The following is a 14,023-nucleotide window of genomic DNA, read 5'->3' as shown; positions in this document are numbered from 1 at the left end:
GACCCTATCCTATAGCAATACTGATGAATATCTTGCATATCACCATAGAACCTTCATCTGGTGATGGATGGAGATAGAGAGAGACCCACACTGGAGCACTGGACTGAGCTCCCAAGGTCCTGATGAGGAGCAGAAGGAGGGAAAACATGAGCAAGGTTTTTTGGCTTTTTAATCACTTGAAACATTGCTTTAATTTTTAGTTCCTTGAACAAGCTTAACATTTTGGCATTCCTGCCATCTAAGATAGTAAATATGTTCTTCAAAGTTCAGAAAGTATCAAGGACTTAGGAATTCATAGCCCTGCCCCTTTTTCTTTCCATTGTTCTCATGGCACTCACTGAATCTGAGTGAGTTCCCTAGCTAGTCTTAAGTGTCCTTTTCTGTAAAATGTGAACATTACTGAAATTCCAAAATTATTGTGAGAACAAATGAAATGGTGCCATTAGATATTTGAATAACCGTAGCTGGTGCATGGTAGAAATTGAATGCCATTGATGACAGTGAGCTGGTGTTGTGGTCATTGGAATCACAGAGATGATTAAGAAACAGGCTTTTGCCGCTCACCTTGTTGCGCTTTCTTCCTTTATATACTAGAAGTATAGAGTGCTTCTATGGCCCATTGACCTAACTACCTGAAGCCGAGCCTCAGTCAGGGGTGTTGGAAATTGTTAATGGTTTTGATTTCTCATAGTCATTAGAATTGGCTCCTTTCTCTCCTTTTCTTCCTCTCCTTCCTCTTTCCTCTTCATTTCCTTCTTCCCCCCTCCCCTGTCCTTGCTTCCTCCTGTCTTCCCTCCCTTTCATTTCCCTTTACTTTCTTGTCTGCTCCCTTGAAGTGTGTAAATCCTAAGCTCATTTATAAAGGTTCACAAAGAAAATGTAGCAGGCTCAATGACTTGCGGCGATTAGATACATAATCTGGAAACTGAGCACACATTCATTTCTTCCTTTGTTCTTTCTTCACTGCAGCCTCACAGTTAGCCAAGTTGGCCAGCACTTCACTTTCGTGCTCACTGACATTGACAGCAAACAGAGATTTGGGTTCTGCCGCTTATCTTCAGGGGCCAAGAGCTGCTTCTGTATCTTAAGGTAAGAGAGAAGGGCTTCAGTTGTCAGCTTTTGCACAGTCCTTCTGTAATTAAGTTTTCCAGCTGTTGTTTTGGTGTCCTATCTGTTCCCCACAAGTCACTGATCTTGAGGAGAAGGACTTTGCGGTGTTGTTCTTGCACTTGAAGTCCTGTAGATAATCGTATTTATTTATTTGCATCACATCCCTTTGGTGGGAAGGGCCCCAATGCTCCTGAGTGGTATGCGGAAACTGGAGAGTCAGCAGGGCTTCAGTCCCTCCTGCTGTTATCTGGAGCTGTCAGAAATTAGTCTGTTAGGCTTCCCTGTGGACATTTTGTGTATGTAAGATTATTAATAAAGTATGTGTCTAGTTCAGGACAGCCTACAGACGCTGATTGTATGCTCCTTGGAGTAGCAGCCTTGCCCTCTTTGAGTGAATGTCTGAATAACTTCCTAACCTGGCTGCCCTTGCGGAAGTTCCAGAAAAGTGCATAAGTGTGAGAAGATATCTTTAGGACTGCCGAAATCCCCTTGCACACCAGAGCCATACTTGCTTAATGCTCTGTTTCCTCCTGCCAGAGGGGTAAGACATTCTGGGGTGGGAGGATGTGTGGAAATCCGATTTTGGAGCTGTTGGCTCTCTGGCCTCCTGCTGGGCGCCTCCTGAGGGGGAGGTAAAAGGCATCCCACACACTCTCCTCTCCATCTGCCTCTCTTAAGTAGGTGTTGGGGGCCTGCCTCCTTTCTCTATCTGCTGTGGAGCAACCGTGCAGGGAGCAGGGAGGTGCCCATGACAAAACCCGGGCCCCTGTGTTTGGGCCTGGCCAGGGGTAAAAGGCCAGGCCCACTGTAGAGTCCAGAAAGGATGGTTCTCTGCTCTAATAGTCTCTGCACTTTGTTCATCTTCTCAGCCAGTAAAAGACCTTCCCAACATAACTCATTCCCCAAAGCCATACTAGGAGAAAAGGGCCCAGCTGATGAAGTTCCTTCGCTCTTGTCAGTGTGAACCACAGTTCTGCGTTTTTCTAACACAGATCTCAGCATTTTCCTTCCTAGCTGATGAGGTCAACTCTCCTCATCACCAAGCTTAGCATTTCTGGATTGGGCACCAGATGCCTGCTGCACAGAGCCCCCAGGAGGGGTGGGGCGGCTGCTTTGGAGCAGTGACTGTGTGCAGCTGTTCTTGAGTAGCCAGTGCTGTGTACTGTCTGCTCAGAAGCTAGACTTGGGTAGTAGTGGTTGTTTACTTAAGACTGGGTATACATCTTTCTCTTTATTTATTTTTAATTTTGATTTTATTTTTTATTTAGAGGACATCATTTTCTCTTCCATTCTAGCTGTTGTATTTCAGCCTTGACCAAGATACTGCATATCTACATTGTACATTTGAAGGAGTGAGAACTTAGTCCTGGTGGCTGACTTTGGTAGAAAGGATTGTCCTGTGTTGGTTGTGGTAATGCACACCTTGATCCCAGCAGAAGCAGGTAGATCTCTGAGTTTGAGGTCAGCCTGGTATACACCCTGAGCTCCAGGCCAGCCAAGGCTACGTAGTGAGACCTTGTATCAAAACAAAAACAAGCAAATGAAAGGTTTATTCCTTATATATTGGGGAGTTACGTTTTTTCTTTTCAATTTGGAATCTGTGTGTGTGTTTACATATGTGTGTTTTTGTGTGCACATCCAAGCACTCTGGCACTATAATATTCATTAGCAAATTTCTGGGAATGAGAAACCACTTATTTAAAAATGTGAATTTAATGGCCTAACTGTGTAGCTTAGTGTTGCAGGGCTTGCCTAAATGCATAGGCTCTATGTTTGATCCCCAGCACTACCACCAAAAATGAACAAATAAGTATATAAATAAATTCATATTCCTTTGTTTCTACTGTTCAATTTTATAAGTTCAGCAGGGATTTTGTGTCTGTGAGAAGACAAGTGTGGTGGCTAGTGGTTGTCAGCTTGACTACATCTGAAAATAACTCCCAAATGGCTAGACATACCTTTGAGGGATTCTTATTTAAATCATTTGGGGTAGGAAGAGACACTTTCAATCCTATTTTTAAGGTGAAAAGACACAATTTTGATCTGGCCACACCTTCTGCTAAAAAGCCCAGATAAAGGAAGCTCTCTTTGTCTATTTACCCCCACTATTTATTCCTTCACTGGCCTTAGAGTCTACTTCTACAGGATACTGGCATATATTGAAGACCAGGTGAGACATGCAGCCTCGTAGACAGAACAACTACTGGATTCTTAGACTTGCTGTTGGTAGACAGCCATTGTTGGACTAGCTGGACCATAGCTTGTAAGCCATTCTAACAAATCCCCTTTCTATTATGTATAAATTGATTCCTTACATTCTGTTTTTCTAGAGAACCCTGTATAATACAGATTATGGTAACAGGACTATGGTTTCTAGAGCAACAGAAGTATAAGGATGAATTTTTAAAGTATCTGGAATAGACTTCCCAATTTGCCTATATCTGCAGTTACTGAAACCTCTCCTAGGAGCTTGGAGAGTACTGAAAACCAATGATATGAACTCTTTTACAAACTTAAGGAAATGCATTTGATTTTTCTGATTCACCAATTGTGAGAGGCAATAGAGTTGACTCTGTAAATAAAACTTAAGATAATTTGTGAAAGAATAAGTTAAATGATGCTGCTGGTTGGTTGTTCTTAGCATCTCTAGATAAATTAACAAAGGAAAAGAACAAGCTCAGTGATAAAAATTAACTGACTTCTAACATCTCAGAATATGGTGAAAGATAACAATCAAGTTGGTGATAAAATTGACTAGCTCCAAATTTGAATAAACAGTCTAAAGTTTTCTGTGTGTACTCTAGGAAAGGATCTTTCTCCAGCAGAAAAATCAAACCGAAGCCCTCATTATAAGGTTTGCTGAATTAGAGTGAAAATTCAAGTCTCAGCCTTGGGAGGGTGTGGGTAGTTAAAGTAAGGGTATTAATTGGTAAAGAATGGGATTCTGTAACTTGGGCTGGAGATACATAAAAGGACCCTAATGAGCTGAGAACTTTGAACCCTCAGATTCTCAAGAGCTTGTCTCATCTGAGGAAGTAGTCTTTTCACCATTAGCAAAAGATGTACTCCCACTCCCACCCTCTGAAATATTTCCTTTTCCACCCTTGACTCAAGAAATTAATCTTTCATCATCTGCTAAACCAGCAGTGACGTTCTCTGAAGAAGATGCCAGGCAAGACAATACTGATGTCCTTCAGGGTCCACCAATAGTTTACTCTAGACTCTTGGTTCTCAACGTATGGGTTGCTACCCCTTTGACAAACATCTGTCTCTAGGAATATTTACATTTTGATTCATAACAAAATTACACTTAAGAAGTAGCAATAAAAATAATTTTATGTTTGGGGTCTGCCACAATGGGAGGAACTATATTAAAGGGTCGAAGTATTAGGAAGGTTGAGGACCACTGCTCTAGACCTGTAAGAAGATTGAGGCTGAGCAGGTTCCAAGAGGGGAGGTAGAAAGTATTGTCCATGAGGCGGTATGCAACACTTGTAAAGAGCTTAATGAGTTTGTGAATTGATTCAAGCAGAAGTCTGGGAAATATATTTGGGAATGGACTTTAAGGGTATGAGGTAATGATGAAGGGAATATAAAACTAGATCAGGCTGAGTATAGATTTTAGGTTTAATACGAAAGCTTGCTTAGTTAAAAAAAATAGGATGTCAAAAGTCTGAATGGTTGGCTAAAACATTTGTCAAAAGATGGGCTACTGAAAAGGAGTTAGAGATGTCTGACGTCCCTTGGCTTATTGTTAACGAGAGGATTTTAAGACTAAGGAAAGCTAGAGTGGGTCCACTGTGGAAAGGGAAGGCCCAGAAGACATGCCCTTTACTAATGTAAAATTATGAGAGGGGCACCAGTTCATTTAAAGAGTTTTATTGTCACCCTTTCCCATGTTCCAGGCCTTAAGGTTGGAGATGCTGCTGCTCAGTTGGATTAATTAAATGTAATGGGTTTAATTGGACCCCAAAGTAGCAGGGGCCAGGTTGCAGTAGTGAATTGCCAAAGGCAAGGTGATCATAGTTATTGTAATGGGCAGCATAGACAAAGCAGTATTCATAAAGGCCTGACCTGTAATGGTCAGCAAAGGCACAGTGGATTTTATGGTGGCATGATTTATATGGACATATTTCCAGGCATGAAATAGATAAAAAGCTTATTGTGTTTTTGTTTAATCTATGTAAGTGGAAAAAATATCGCACATATGAAAGGCTCTGTTGGATCATGACAAAAAGGAATCTTGGCCTGTGAATGAATTTCCAGACTTGAACCGGTTTGCAGACTCAGAACCCCATGAATGAAGGGATAGCCAGCTTCCCCTGAAGAGTTTGACTGTTAGCCTTTCTACAGTTCTTCTCCAGAGGGACCGACGGCCTTTTTATAAGGGTAACCGGGGAAAGGAAAAAAAAAATCAGATTTTCTAGGGTTTTTGGATACTGAATTAGCACTGGTCCCGGAATATCCCAAGAAACACTGTGGCCCTCCAATGAAAGTAAGAGCTTATAGAGTTTTGGCTGATGTTCTACTCACAGTAGGTTCAGTAGGTTTCTGAACTCACTATGTACTTATTTTCCCAGTACCAGAAAGTAACTGTGATAGAGATATATTTAGAAGTTGGCAGAATTCTCACATTGGTTCCCTAACCTCCAGAGTGAGGGCTACTATGGTTGGAGAGACCAAATGAAAGACTTTAGAGTTGCCTCTGCCAGGGAAAATACTAAATCAAAAACAGGTTCACATCCCTGGAGCAATTGCAGAAATTAGTACCACCATCAAGGTACTAAAAGATACAGGGGTGGTGGTTCCCACCACATCTCCCTTTACCTCTCCTGCCTGTCCAGTGAAGAAGTCAGATGGGTCATGAAGAATGACAGTTTACGACCAAGAACTCCATCAAGTAGTGACTCCAATTGCAGCTGCTGTACCGTATGTGGTATGCTTACTTGAGCAGATTAACACATCTCCTGGTGTATGGTATACAGCTATTGATCTAGCTTTTACAGATTAACTCTCCTGCTCTGTGTCATAACTAAGTTAGAAGGGATCTTGATTGTCTCGCTTCCACAAAATCCCACATTGGTGCACCCCCTATCTTGACAACCTTATGCTGATTCAACCAAGTGAGGAGAAGGTAGCAACCACTTTGGACTTGTTGGTAACACATTTGCACATCAAAGAATGGGAAATAAATCCAATCAAAATTGAAGGACCTCAGGGAAATTCTTAGGTGTACAGTAGAGTGTGGCGCATAAGGAAATATTCCTTGTAAGGTGAAGGATAAGTTATTGTACCTGGCTCCTCTTACCTCAAAGAAAGAAGCACAACATTTAGTAGGACTATTTGGATTCTGGAGACAGCACATTCCTCGCTTGGGTGTTACTCTGACCCATACATCAAGTAACTTGGTATATAAAAAGCTGCTAATTTTGTGTAGGGCTTGAAACAGTTGACAGCCCTTCAACAGATACAGGCTGCTGTGCAGGCTGATCTACTCCTTGGACCATTTAATCCAGCAGACCCAATGGTACTTAAGGTGTCAGTCATAGATAGGGATGCTATTTGGAGTCTTTGGCAGGGCCCCATAGGTGAATCACAGAAGAGACCTTTGGTATTTTGGAACATAGCTGTACCATCATCTACAGACAGCTCTTCTCCCCTTGAGGGACAGCTTTTGGCTTGCTCTTGGGCTTTAATGGAAACTGAATGTTTTACAATGGGCTACCAAGTTACCATGTGACCCGAGTTGCCCACTATGAGCTGGGTATTATCTGAACCACCAAGTCATAAAGTAGGACCTACACAATAGCAGTCTATCATCAAATGGAAATTTTATATATGAGATTGGGCCCATGCATGTCCTGTAGGCACAAGAAAGTTATGTGAAGAAGTTGCCCAAAATGCCCATGGTTCCTACTCCCACTACAATGCTGTCTGCTGCCAAGCATGCTCCTGTAACCTCATGGGATCTTCTCTAAGATCAGTTGACCGAAGAAGAGAAGACTAGGGCCAGGTTTACTGATGGTTATGTATGTTATGCAGGCACCACCCAGAGTTGTACATCTGCAGCATTGTGACTCCTTTCTGGGACAATCCTGAAAGATACTGGCAAAGAGAAATCTTCACAATGGGCAGAACTTCAGGCAGTACACATGGTCATATTTTTATTTGAAAGGATAAATAGCAAGATTATAATTGTTCGCTGTTTAATGTACTGTAGTCAATGGATGAACTGAATGGTCAGAATCTTGGAAAGAACATGACTGGAAAATTGGTGATAAAGACATCTGAGGAAGAAGTATGTGATTAGTTCTATAAATGGGTAAAGGACACCACATACTTGTGTCCCATGTAAATGCTCATCAAAATGTGACTTCAACTGAGGAAGAGTTCAGTAGTCAAGTAGATAGGATCACCCATTCTCTGCATAGTCAGCCTCTTTACCAGCCATCCCTGTCATTGCCCAATGGGCTCATGAATAAAGTGGCCATGGTGGCAGAGATGGGGTTATGCATGGGCTTGAAAACATGGACTGCCATTCACCAAGACTGACCTGGCTACAGCTTCTGTTGAGTGCTAGATCTATCAACAGAGACCAACATTGAGCCCTAGATATGGCACCATTTTATGGGGTGACCAGCCAGCAACCTGGTAGCAGGTTGACACATGAACCACTTCCTCAGTAGAAAAGACAGTACTTTGTCCTTACTGGAGTAGATACTTGTTCTGGTTATGGATTTACTTTTATTCCACATAGTATTATTTATTTCTAAGCAAGGAACTCAACTTCACAGCAGAGAAGTGTGACAGTGGGCACAGAATCATGGAATCCACTGGTCTTACCATGTTCCCACCATCCTAAAACAGCTGGCTTTTTAATTTATTATTATTTTTAAGTGTATAAGTGTTTGGCCTGCATGTATGTCTGTCTCTTTATCCCATGTGTAGACAGTGCCCAAAAGGCCAGAAGAGGTATTGGAGTCTCTGGAACTGGAGTTACAGACACTGTTGAGGCACCATGTGAGTGCTGGGAATCGAACCCAGATTTTCTGGCAGAATAGTTAGTGCTCTTAACCTCTGAGCCACCTCTCCAGCTCCCAACAGCTGGCCTTTTAAGACACAGTTATAGCACCAGTTATATGACAGCAGCCTGAAGGTCTGGGGCAGTGTTCTCAGAGGCTTTGCATCCGTCTTTCTCATTGCCAGAATCAATGGGTCCAAGAATCGGGGTGGGAAAGGCAGTGAGTAGTTCCTGTGCCAGTTCCAGTAAGAAAATTGTTGCTTCTTGTTCCTGTGGCCTTAAGTTCTCCTGGCCCAGAAGTTTTGGTTCTAGAGGAGGGAGTGCTCCCACCAAGAGATACAGGAAACATTCCATTGAACTGGAAGGTTAGACTTCCCTTTGGTCTCTTTGGGCTTCTGATACCATTAAGCCAAAAGGCTTAAGAAAGGAATAACAGTGTTAGGAGGTCAGTGATTGATTCAAATTACTGAAAGAAATTGTATTGCTTTTCCATAATGGAGGTAAAGGAGATTATGTCTGGAGTGCAGGAGATACTTTAGAGCTTCTCTTGGTGTTACCATATGCTGTGATTAAAGTCAATGCAAAACTACAACAACCTAATCCATCCAAGATGATAAAGGGCACAGACCCTTCAGGAATGAAGGTAGGGGTCACTCCTTTAGGAAAAGAGCCAAGACCTACTAAGGTGCTTGCTGAGAGTAGAGGAAATATAGAATAGATAGTAGAGAAGGGCAGTTGTAAATACCAACTAAAGCCACTTGATCCATAGCAGAAAGGGATTATACTTGTTATGAGCATCGTATTTTGTTAATAATGTGTTTGTACAGATATTTGTATTTTCTTCTATTTCTTTATCATGTAATGTAGCATCAATTAAGAGGCTACCAGTGGTTATCATATTTAAGTTTGAGATACTAAAAGAATGTCCCTCAAGGGACATTGCCACCTATACTAAGTTTATAATGCATTTGTGGTTCTAGAAGGGATAATTATATCATATTAGGTATAACTATGGTTATTGTTTTTGGTTGGAAATTAAACATGACATAAGGAAATATGATTATGAGTCAAGTTAATAAGGGGTGGTCTTATAATGGCTATTCTTGGTTGTCAACAAAAACTCATGACTGGGCATACGTGTGAGACACTTTTTCTTCATTAAGTCTCTTAAAGTAGGGTCCCACTTCTAATCCAGATCTCTGAGGTGGGAAGATACATTTTTAATCCAGATTGTTTGAGGCAGGAAGATCCACCATTAATCTGAACTACATTTTTGTTGACAGTCTATATAAAGGACACAGAAGAAGGAAGCTTGCTCTCTCTTCTTTGCTTGCTCTTGTCCTCACTAGCAGGCCCATTCTTTCAGTTGCATTAAAGCCAACTTCTTCCGGATTCTGGCATATACTGAAGACCAACTGAGACATCCAGCCTCATGGATTGAACAACTATTGGATTCTTTGGACGGCCTGTTGGTGGACAGACATTGGTGGATTAGCTGGACCACAGCCTGTAAACAACTTAATGAATTCCCTTTCTATGGATATTCATTCTATAAGTTCTATTCCTCTAGAGGACCCTGTTGTCATTTAGAATTAAACCAGCAGCAATTGTTTTGTTTTCTATCTTGGAACCATGAAGAAAAATTCGGTGGTATAAGCCCTTCATTTGCCAGCCTTTAACTGAATGCTTATCTAAATCTTTGAAGGAAGGCTTTCAGACTAGCTAGAGAGATAATGTGCAACAAATAATACATGGAGTGTTCAAAAGGCTGGATGTCTTGTTTCTATTGACTTGCTAATGCGGAAAGATCACAGTTATGGTTAGAAATGGTATTTTAAAAATACCTTTATTATACTTATTTATTTTATGTGTGCACATGTGTATATAAATATGGACACAGAGGTCAGAGGGCATCTTGTAGGAATCAGTTCTCTTATTCTACTATGTAGGTTCTAGGAATCAAATGAAAGTCATCAGGCTTGGCATCAAGTGCCTTAACTTGCTGAACCATCTTACCAGTTAGTGAAATTCTCTAGGGAGGAGTGTGGATGTGGGGCTGGAAAAATGGTTAAAGTGTGTAATTGCTGTTGCATAGAACCCAGATTCCACTTTTAGTATCCATGTCTGGGGTTCACAAGTACTTATTAGTCTAGCTTCAGGGAGATCTGATATCTATGGTTTTAGAGGGTATCTGTGTTCATATACATATATACCCATAAAGAGACACATATACATAGTTCAAAATGAGTTTTAAAAACTGAATCACTAAAAATATGTGAGTTTTTTGTATAGTGTTTGTACTTGATTGTATGTATGTGTTCATACAGATGGTTTGGACATGTGTTTATATAGTCTTGTAGAAACCATAAGTCAATTTGAGTCTCTTCCTGGATTGCTTTTCTGTGTTTTGTTAAAAGAGAAGACCTCTCATTGAACCTGGAGCTTTTTGCTTTGCTAGGCTGGCTAGACAAGGATCCACCTATTTCTGTCCCCCAAGTGCTGAGATTACAGAAAGTTTCTGCCATGCTGGAGTTTTGTGTGAATACTGGGGATCCAAACTCAGGTCGTCCTATTTAAGCAGCTGGCACTTTGTCAACTTTGCCATCTTCTGAGCTCCTAAAATATAAAGGATTTCATATGAATTTTGGGACAGGTTATGTAGGAGTTTAGTGAGAATAGAAAAATGACGATGTACAGTTTATACATAAGTAAAGGACATACAATAGCACCTCCTCTGTGTTAGTTTGAGAACACTGCTATTAGTACCATGTCCAGTAGGGTGAGTTGCCTGGAGACAGAAGCTGCTAACTCAGATACTATTCTTGTTACTATTTTCTTTGAGTAAGCCTTATGCCCAGCCACAGGTTGCAGTGTGCTCAGTGCTGTGACTTAAATATGTGCATAAACCATATTTACTTTTACCTTCCATTTCTCTCCTGAGAAATGCCGCTCCCTGTGATGTTGGCTCTGTGGACACAGCCTCTACTGTTAATAAATTTCACTTTTTAGGGTCATTTTCTTTCTGACTGTTTTACCAATGTTACATATTATAGTGTCTATGAGCCACTGTACATCTTTCCATTCACATATCTCCCCATCCTCTCAGAGCAGTTTTCTCTAGGCAGAGATCATAGTTCCTTCCTCTAAACACCTTTCATACTTGACATACTTAAGGTTTCTATGTATAATTGTTGCTCTTTTATCATTTTCCAATTGTACAGTCAACTCTTCATAGGTGAGGACTGTGTCTTAATCTCCAACTTGTAGAGTAATATTTGACTGAGGAACTGTGTGTCTACCATTCAGAAAAAGGGGGATGCATCTGGAAAGGAAAGAAAGGGCAAGCCTTGAAATGAAAGGATGACTCTAATTATTTAAAAGAATGAAAGCAAAATACTTACTGGCAGAAGTATAGTTCCTATTACTTAAGTCATTTCATATTAATTACAGCTGTAAGGCAGTGAGTGCTCCTTTGAGTCTGCCAGAGATTCAGTTTTGAGTGAGGGCATTGTGCCTACAAAGAGCTAGTTTATCATATCACAAAATTGAAATTTAATTTCAGAATCAGAGCTTCATAGATAGCCCTTAGAAAATATACTTCACTTGGTTTACATTTAGGTTTTGTCCCTCTTGCTAGAATATCTCTCCCATGAAGGCTCAGGAGTTTTGTTGTTTGGTTTTGTTTTTGTTTTTTGAGCCCCAATTTCTCTGTTTAGCCTGCTGATGTGGGATTCCCCTTTGTATGCTGTGAATGTGTTTATTGCCATTGGCTAATAAAGAAGCTGCTTTGGCCTATGGCCAGGCAGAATATAGCAAGGCAAGAAATCCAAGCAGGGATAAAGAAAGAAAGAATGTAGTGTTGGGGAGACACCATGTAGCCACTCAAGAAGCAAGAGGTAACAAACCACAAGCTTCATGGTAAAACATAAAATAATAGAGATGGGTTACTTTAAGATGTAAGAGTTAGTTAATAAGAAGCCTGAGCTAATGGGTCAAACAGGGTTATAATTAATATAGTTTCGGTATGATTATTTGGGTCTGGTTGACCAGGAAGCCAACACACAGTCAATGTTTACACTTGACTGTTGGAACTTACTTGTTAGAGCAGAGTGACCTTGAACTCACTGAGATCCAGCTGTTTCTGCCTCCCTAGTGCTAGAATTAAAGACGTGAGCGACCACTGCCTGTGTTAGGTTTTTTTTTTTTTTTTTTTTCTTAGAAAGTACAAAGTCCTGAAAGTCATGGAGAGGAAACCTGAGCTGTGTGATGGGAACAGATAATATTTAATGGACACAGAAGGTTAAATAAGGAGGGAAAGCACCCCTATTAGGAAGACTGGTTAGAAATGGATATATTTTTTTTTTTTTTTTTTTGAGATAGAATCTTGTTATATAGCCTGTGCTTATTAAAAAACAAAATAAAAACTTTGAAAAGTTCAGTTGTATGAACAAGTCTCATTAATACTCATGTCACTGTAGCATCAAATGCATTATACATATGCTATCATAATTGACTATTTCTTGCCACAGAAGGATTTTTTTTCACGAGATAGTTATTTAGCAAGTTGCTTGGTTATCAGTGATACTAAAACTTTTTTTAAGACAGGGTTTCTCTGTGTAACCCTGGAACTCACTCTGTAAAATCAGTCTGGCCTTGAACTTACAGAGATCTACATGAGTAGATCTTTGTTTCATGAGTGCTGGGATTAGGTGTGCACCACCACCACACAGCTGTTAATACTAAATTTCAAACAACAACTTTGAAAACAGTTATGAATAAGTCTGTTGTTCTTCATTATTAAGTTACATAAGCTGTTGTACCATCTTTGGTTGTGCCAATTGGGTATGATACATTGCACATTGATCTCAGAAATCTTGTGTTATTAAACAGAATGACCTGGAACTGCAGTTAGTCATGACCCCCAATTTTCCAAATGTCACATCCCTCATCAAGGCTAGAAATATAATGAAATATGCTATTTCTAACCAAGTTCTGCTTTGCTGTCTACAGAAAGATTCCAAGAGTTCTGAAACATGAAGTTGCTGAGAGCTGAGGAGAGAGATGTCATACAGTCATTACATTTCTTTAGCCTTCATAAAAGGACCTTATAGTCAGCTTTTTGTTTTGTTTTGTTTTCTTGACTATATTTGTAGATCTTATTTAAGTTTTTTGAGAAAACCCAACTAATTTTCCTTATACCCAAATAAAACTGATTGGAACTTAGTACGTATTTTTGGAAGAAATAGCCTTTTTCTAAAAATAAAAAAGATTGTGTGTGTGTGTGCGCACAGTACTTTTGGATCACAAATTAGACAGTAAAACAGTGCTTCTTTCTAAGTGTTACTCATGAGCTTTGCTTAAACACAGTGAATTGATACTTGCCTAGTGGTAACCGGGAGAAAAACTCCTTACCCAGTGAGAAGTGGCATGCAAGGCTCTGAAATGTTAGTGGATCTAGATAAAAGAACAAAGCTCATCAGTTCATAGTTGAAATGTCTGACTGCAGAAATCCTGGTGGGATACGATTCAAATTTGAGGCCTATCCTATAGCCCAGAGTTTAGAGTTACTTGGTGCTATGGAATACATCAGATTGAGGGTTGAGGTGGTCATTACAACTGTTGCTTGTAGTTCTAGATAAAAGTGCATGTCACTCTGGGAATAATACCTTGATTTCCACTGGCCTTCTCATTGCTGTTCCCAAGTCCTGATTGTCCTTTCTGTGCATGTTGGCACACAGATATATGAACCTGAATAGTGCTTGGCAAAATCTTCTTCCTTCAGCAGTCTTTTCTAACTGAATGGCAAGAATGCCATGGCATCCATTCTCATTGGTATTGGCATTTCTCTTTCTTTTCTTCTTTCTTTGCTTCTTTCCTTCCCTCCCTCCCTCC

General features: G+C 40.4%; 1 protein-coding gene across 4 annotated transcripts in view; it reads left to right on the top strand.

Annotated features, from left to right (window-relative positions):
- The window catches only part of Dennd1a (DENN domain containing 1A), a 536,773-nt gene that overhangs the window by 176,767 nt on the left and 345,983 nt on the right, over positions 1-14,023 (top strand). For 3 of the 4 annotated variants that reach the window (XM_026778777.1, XM_013345984.2, XM_005345946.2), the window contains one exon: positions 970-1,089. The exons of the other annotated variant lie outside the window; for it this stretch is intronic. In XM_026778777.1, coding sequence (XP_026634578.1) covers positions 970-1,089 — 120 coding nt within the window. The remainder of the gene's footprint in view (positions 1-969; positions 1,090-14,023) is intronic. 4 annotated transcript variants of the gene reach the window in all.

Source organism: Microtus ochrogaster, chromosome 4 (genome assembly GCF_000317375.1).
Source record: "Microtus ochrogaster isolate Prairie Vole_2 chromosome 4, MicOch1.0, whole genome shotgun sequence".
Lineage (NCBI taxonomy): Eukaryota > Metazoa > Chordata > Mammalia > Rodentia > Cricetidae > Microtus > Microtus ochrogaster.
Note: the sequence above shows the minus strand (reverse complement) of the source record. Positions and strands in the feature narration are given on the sequence as shown.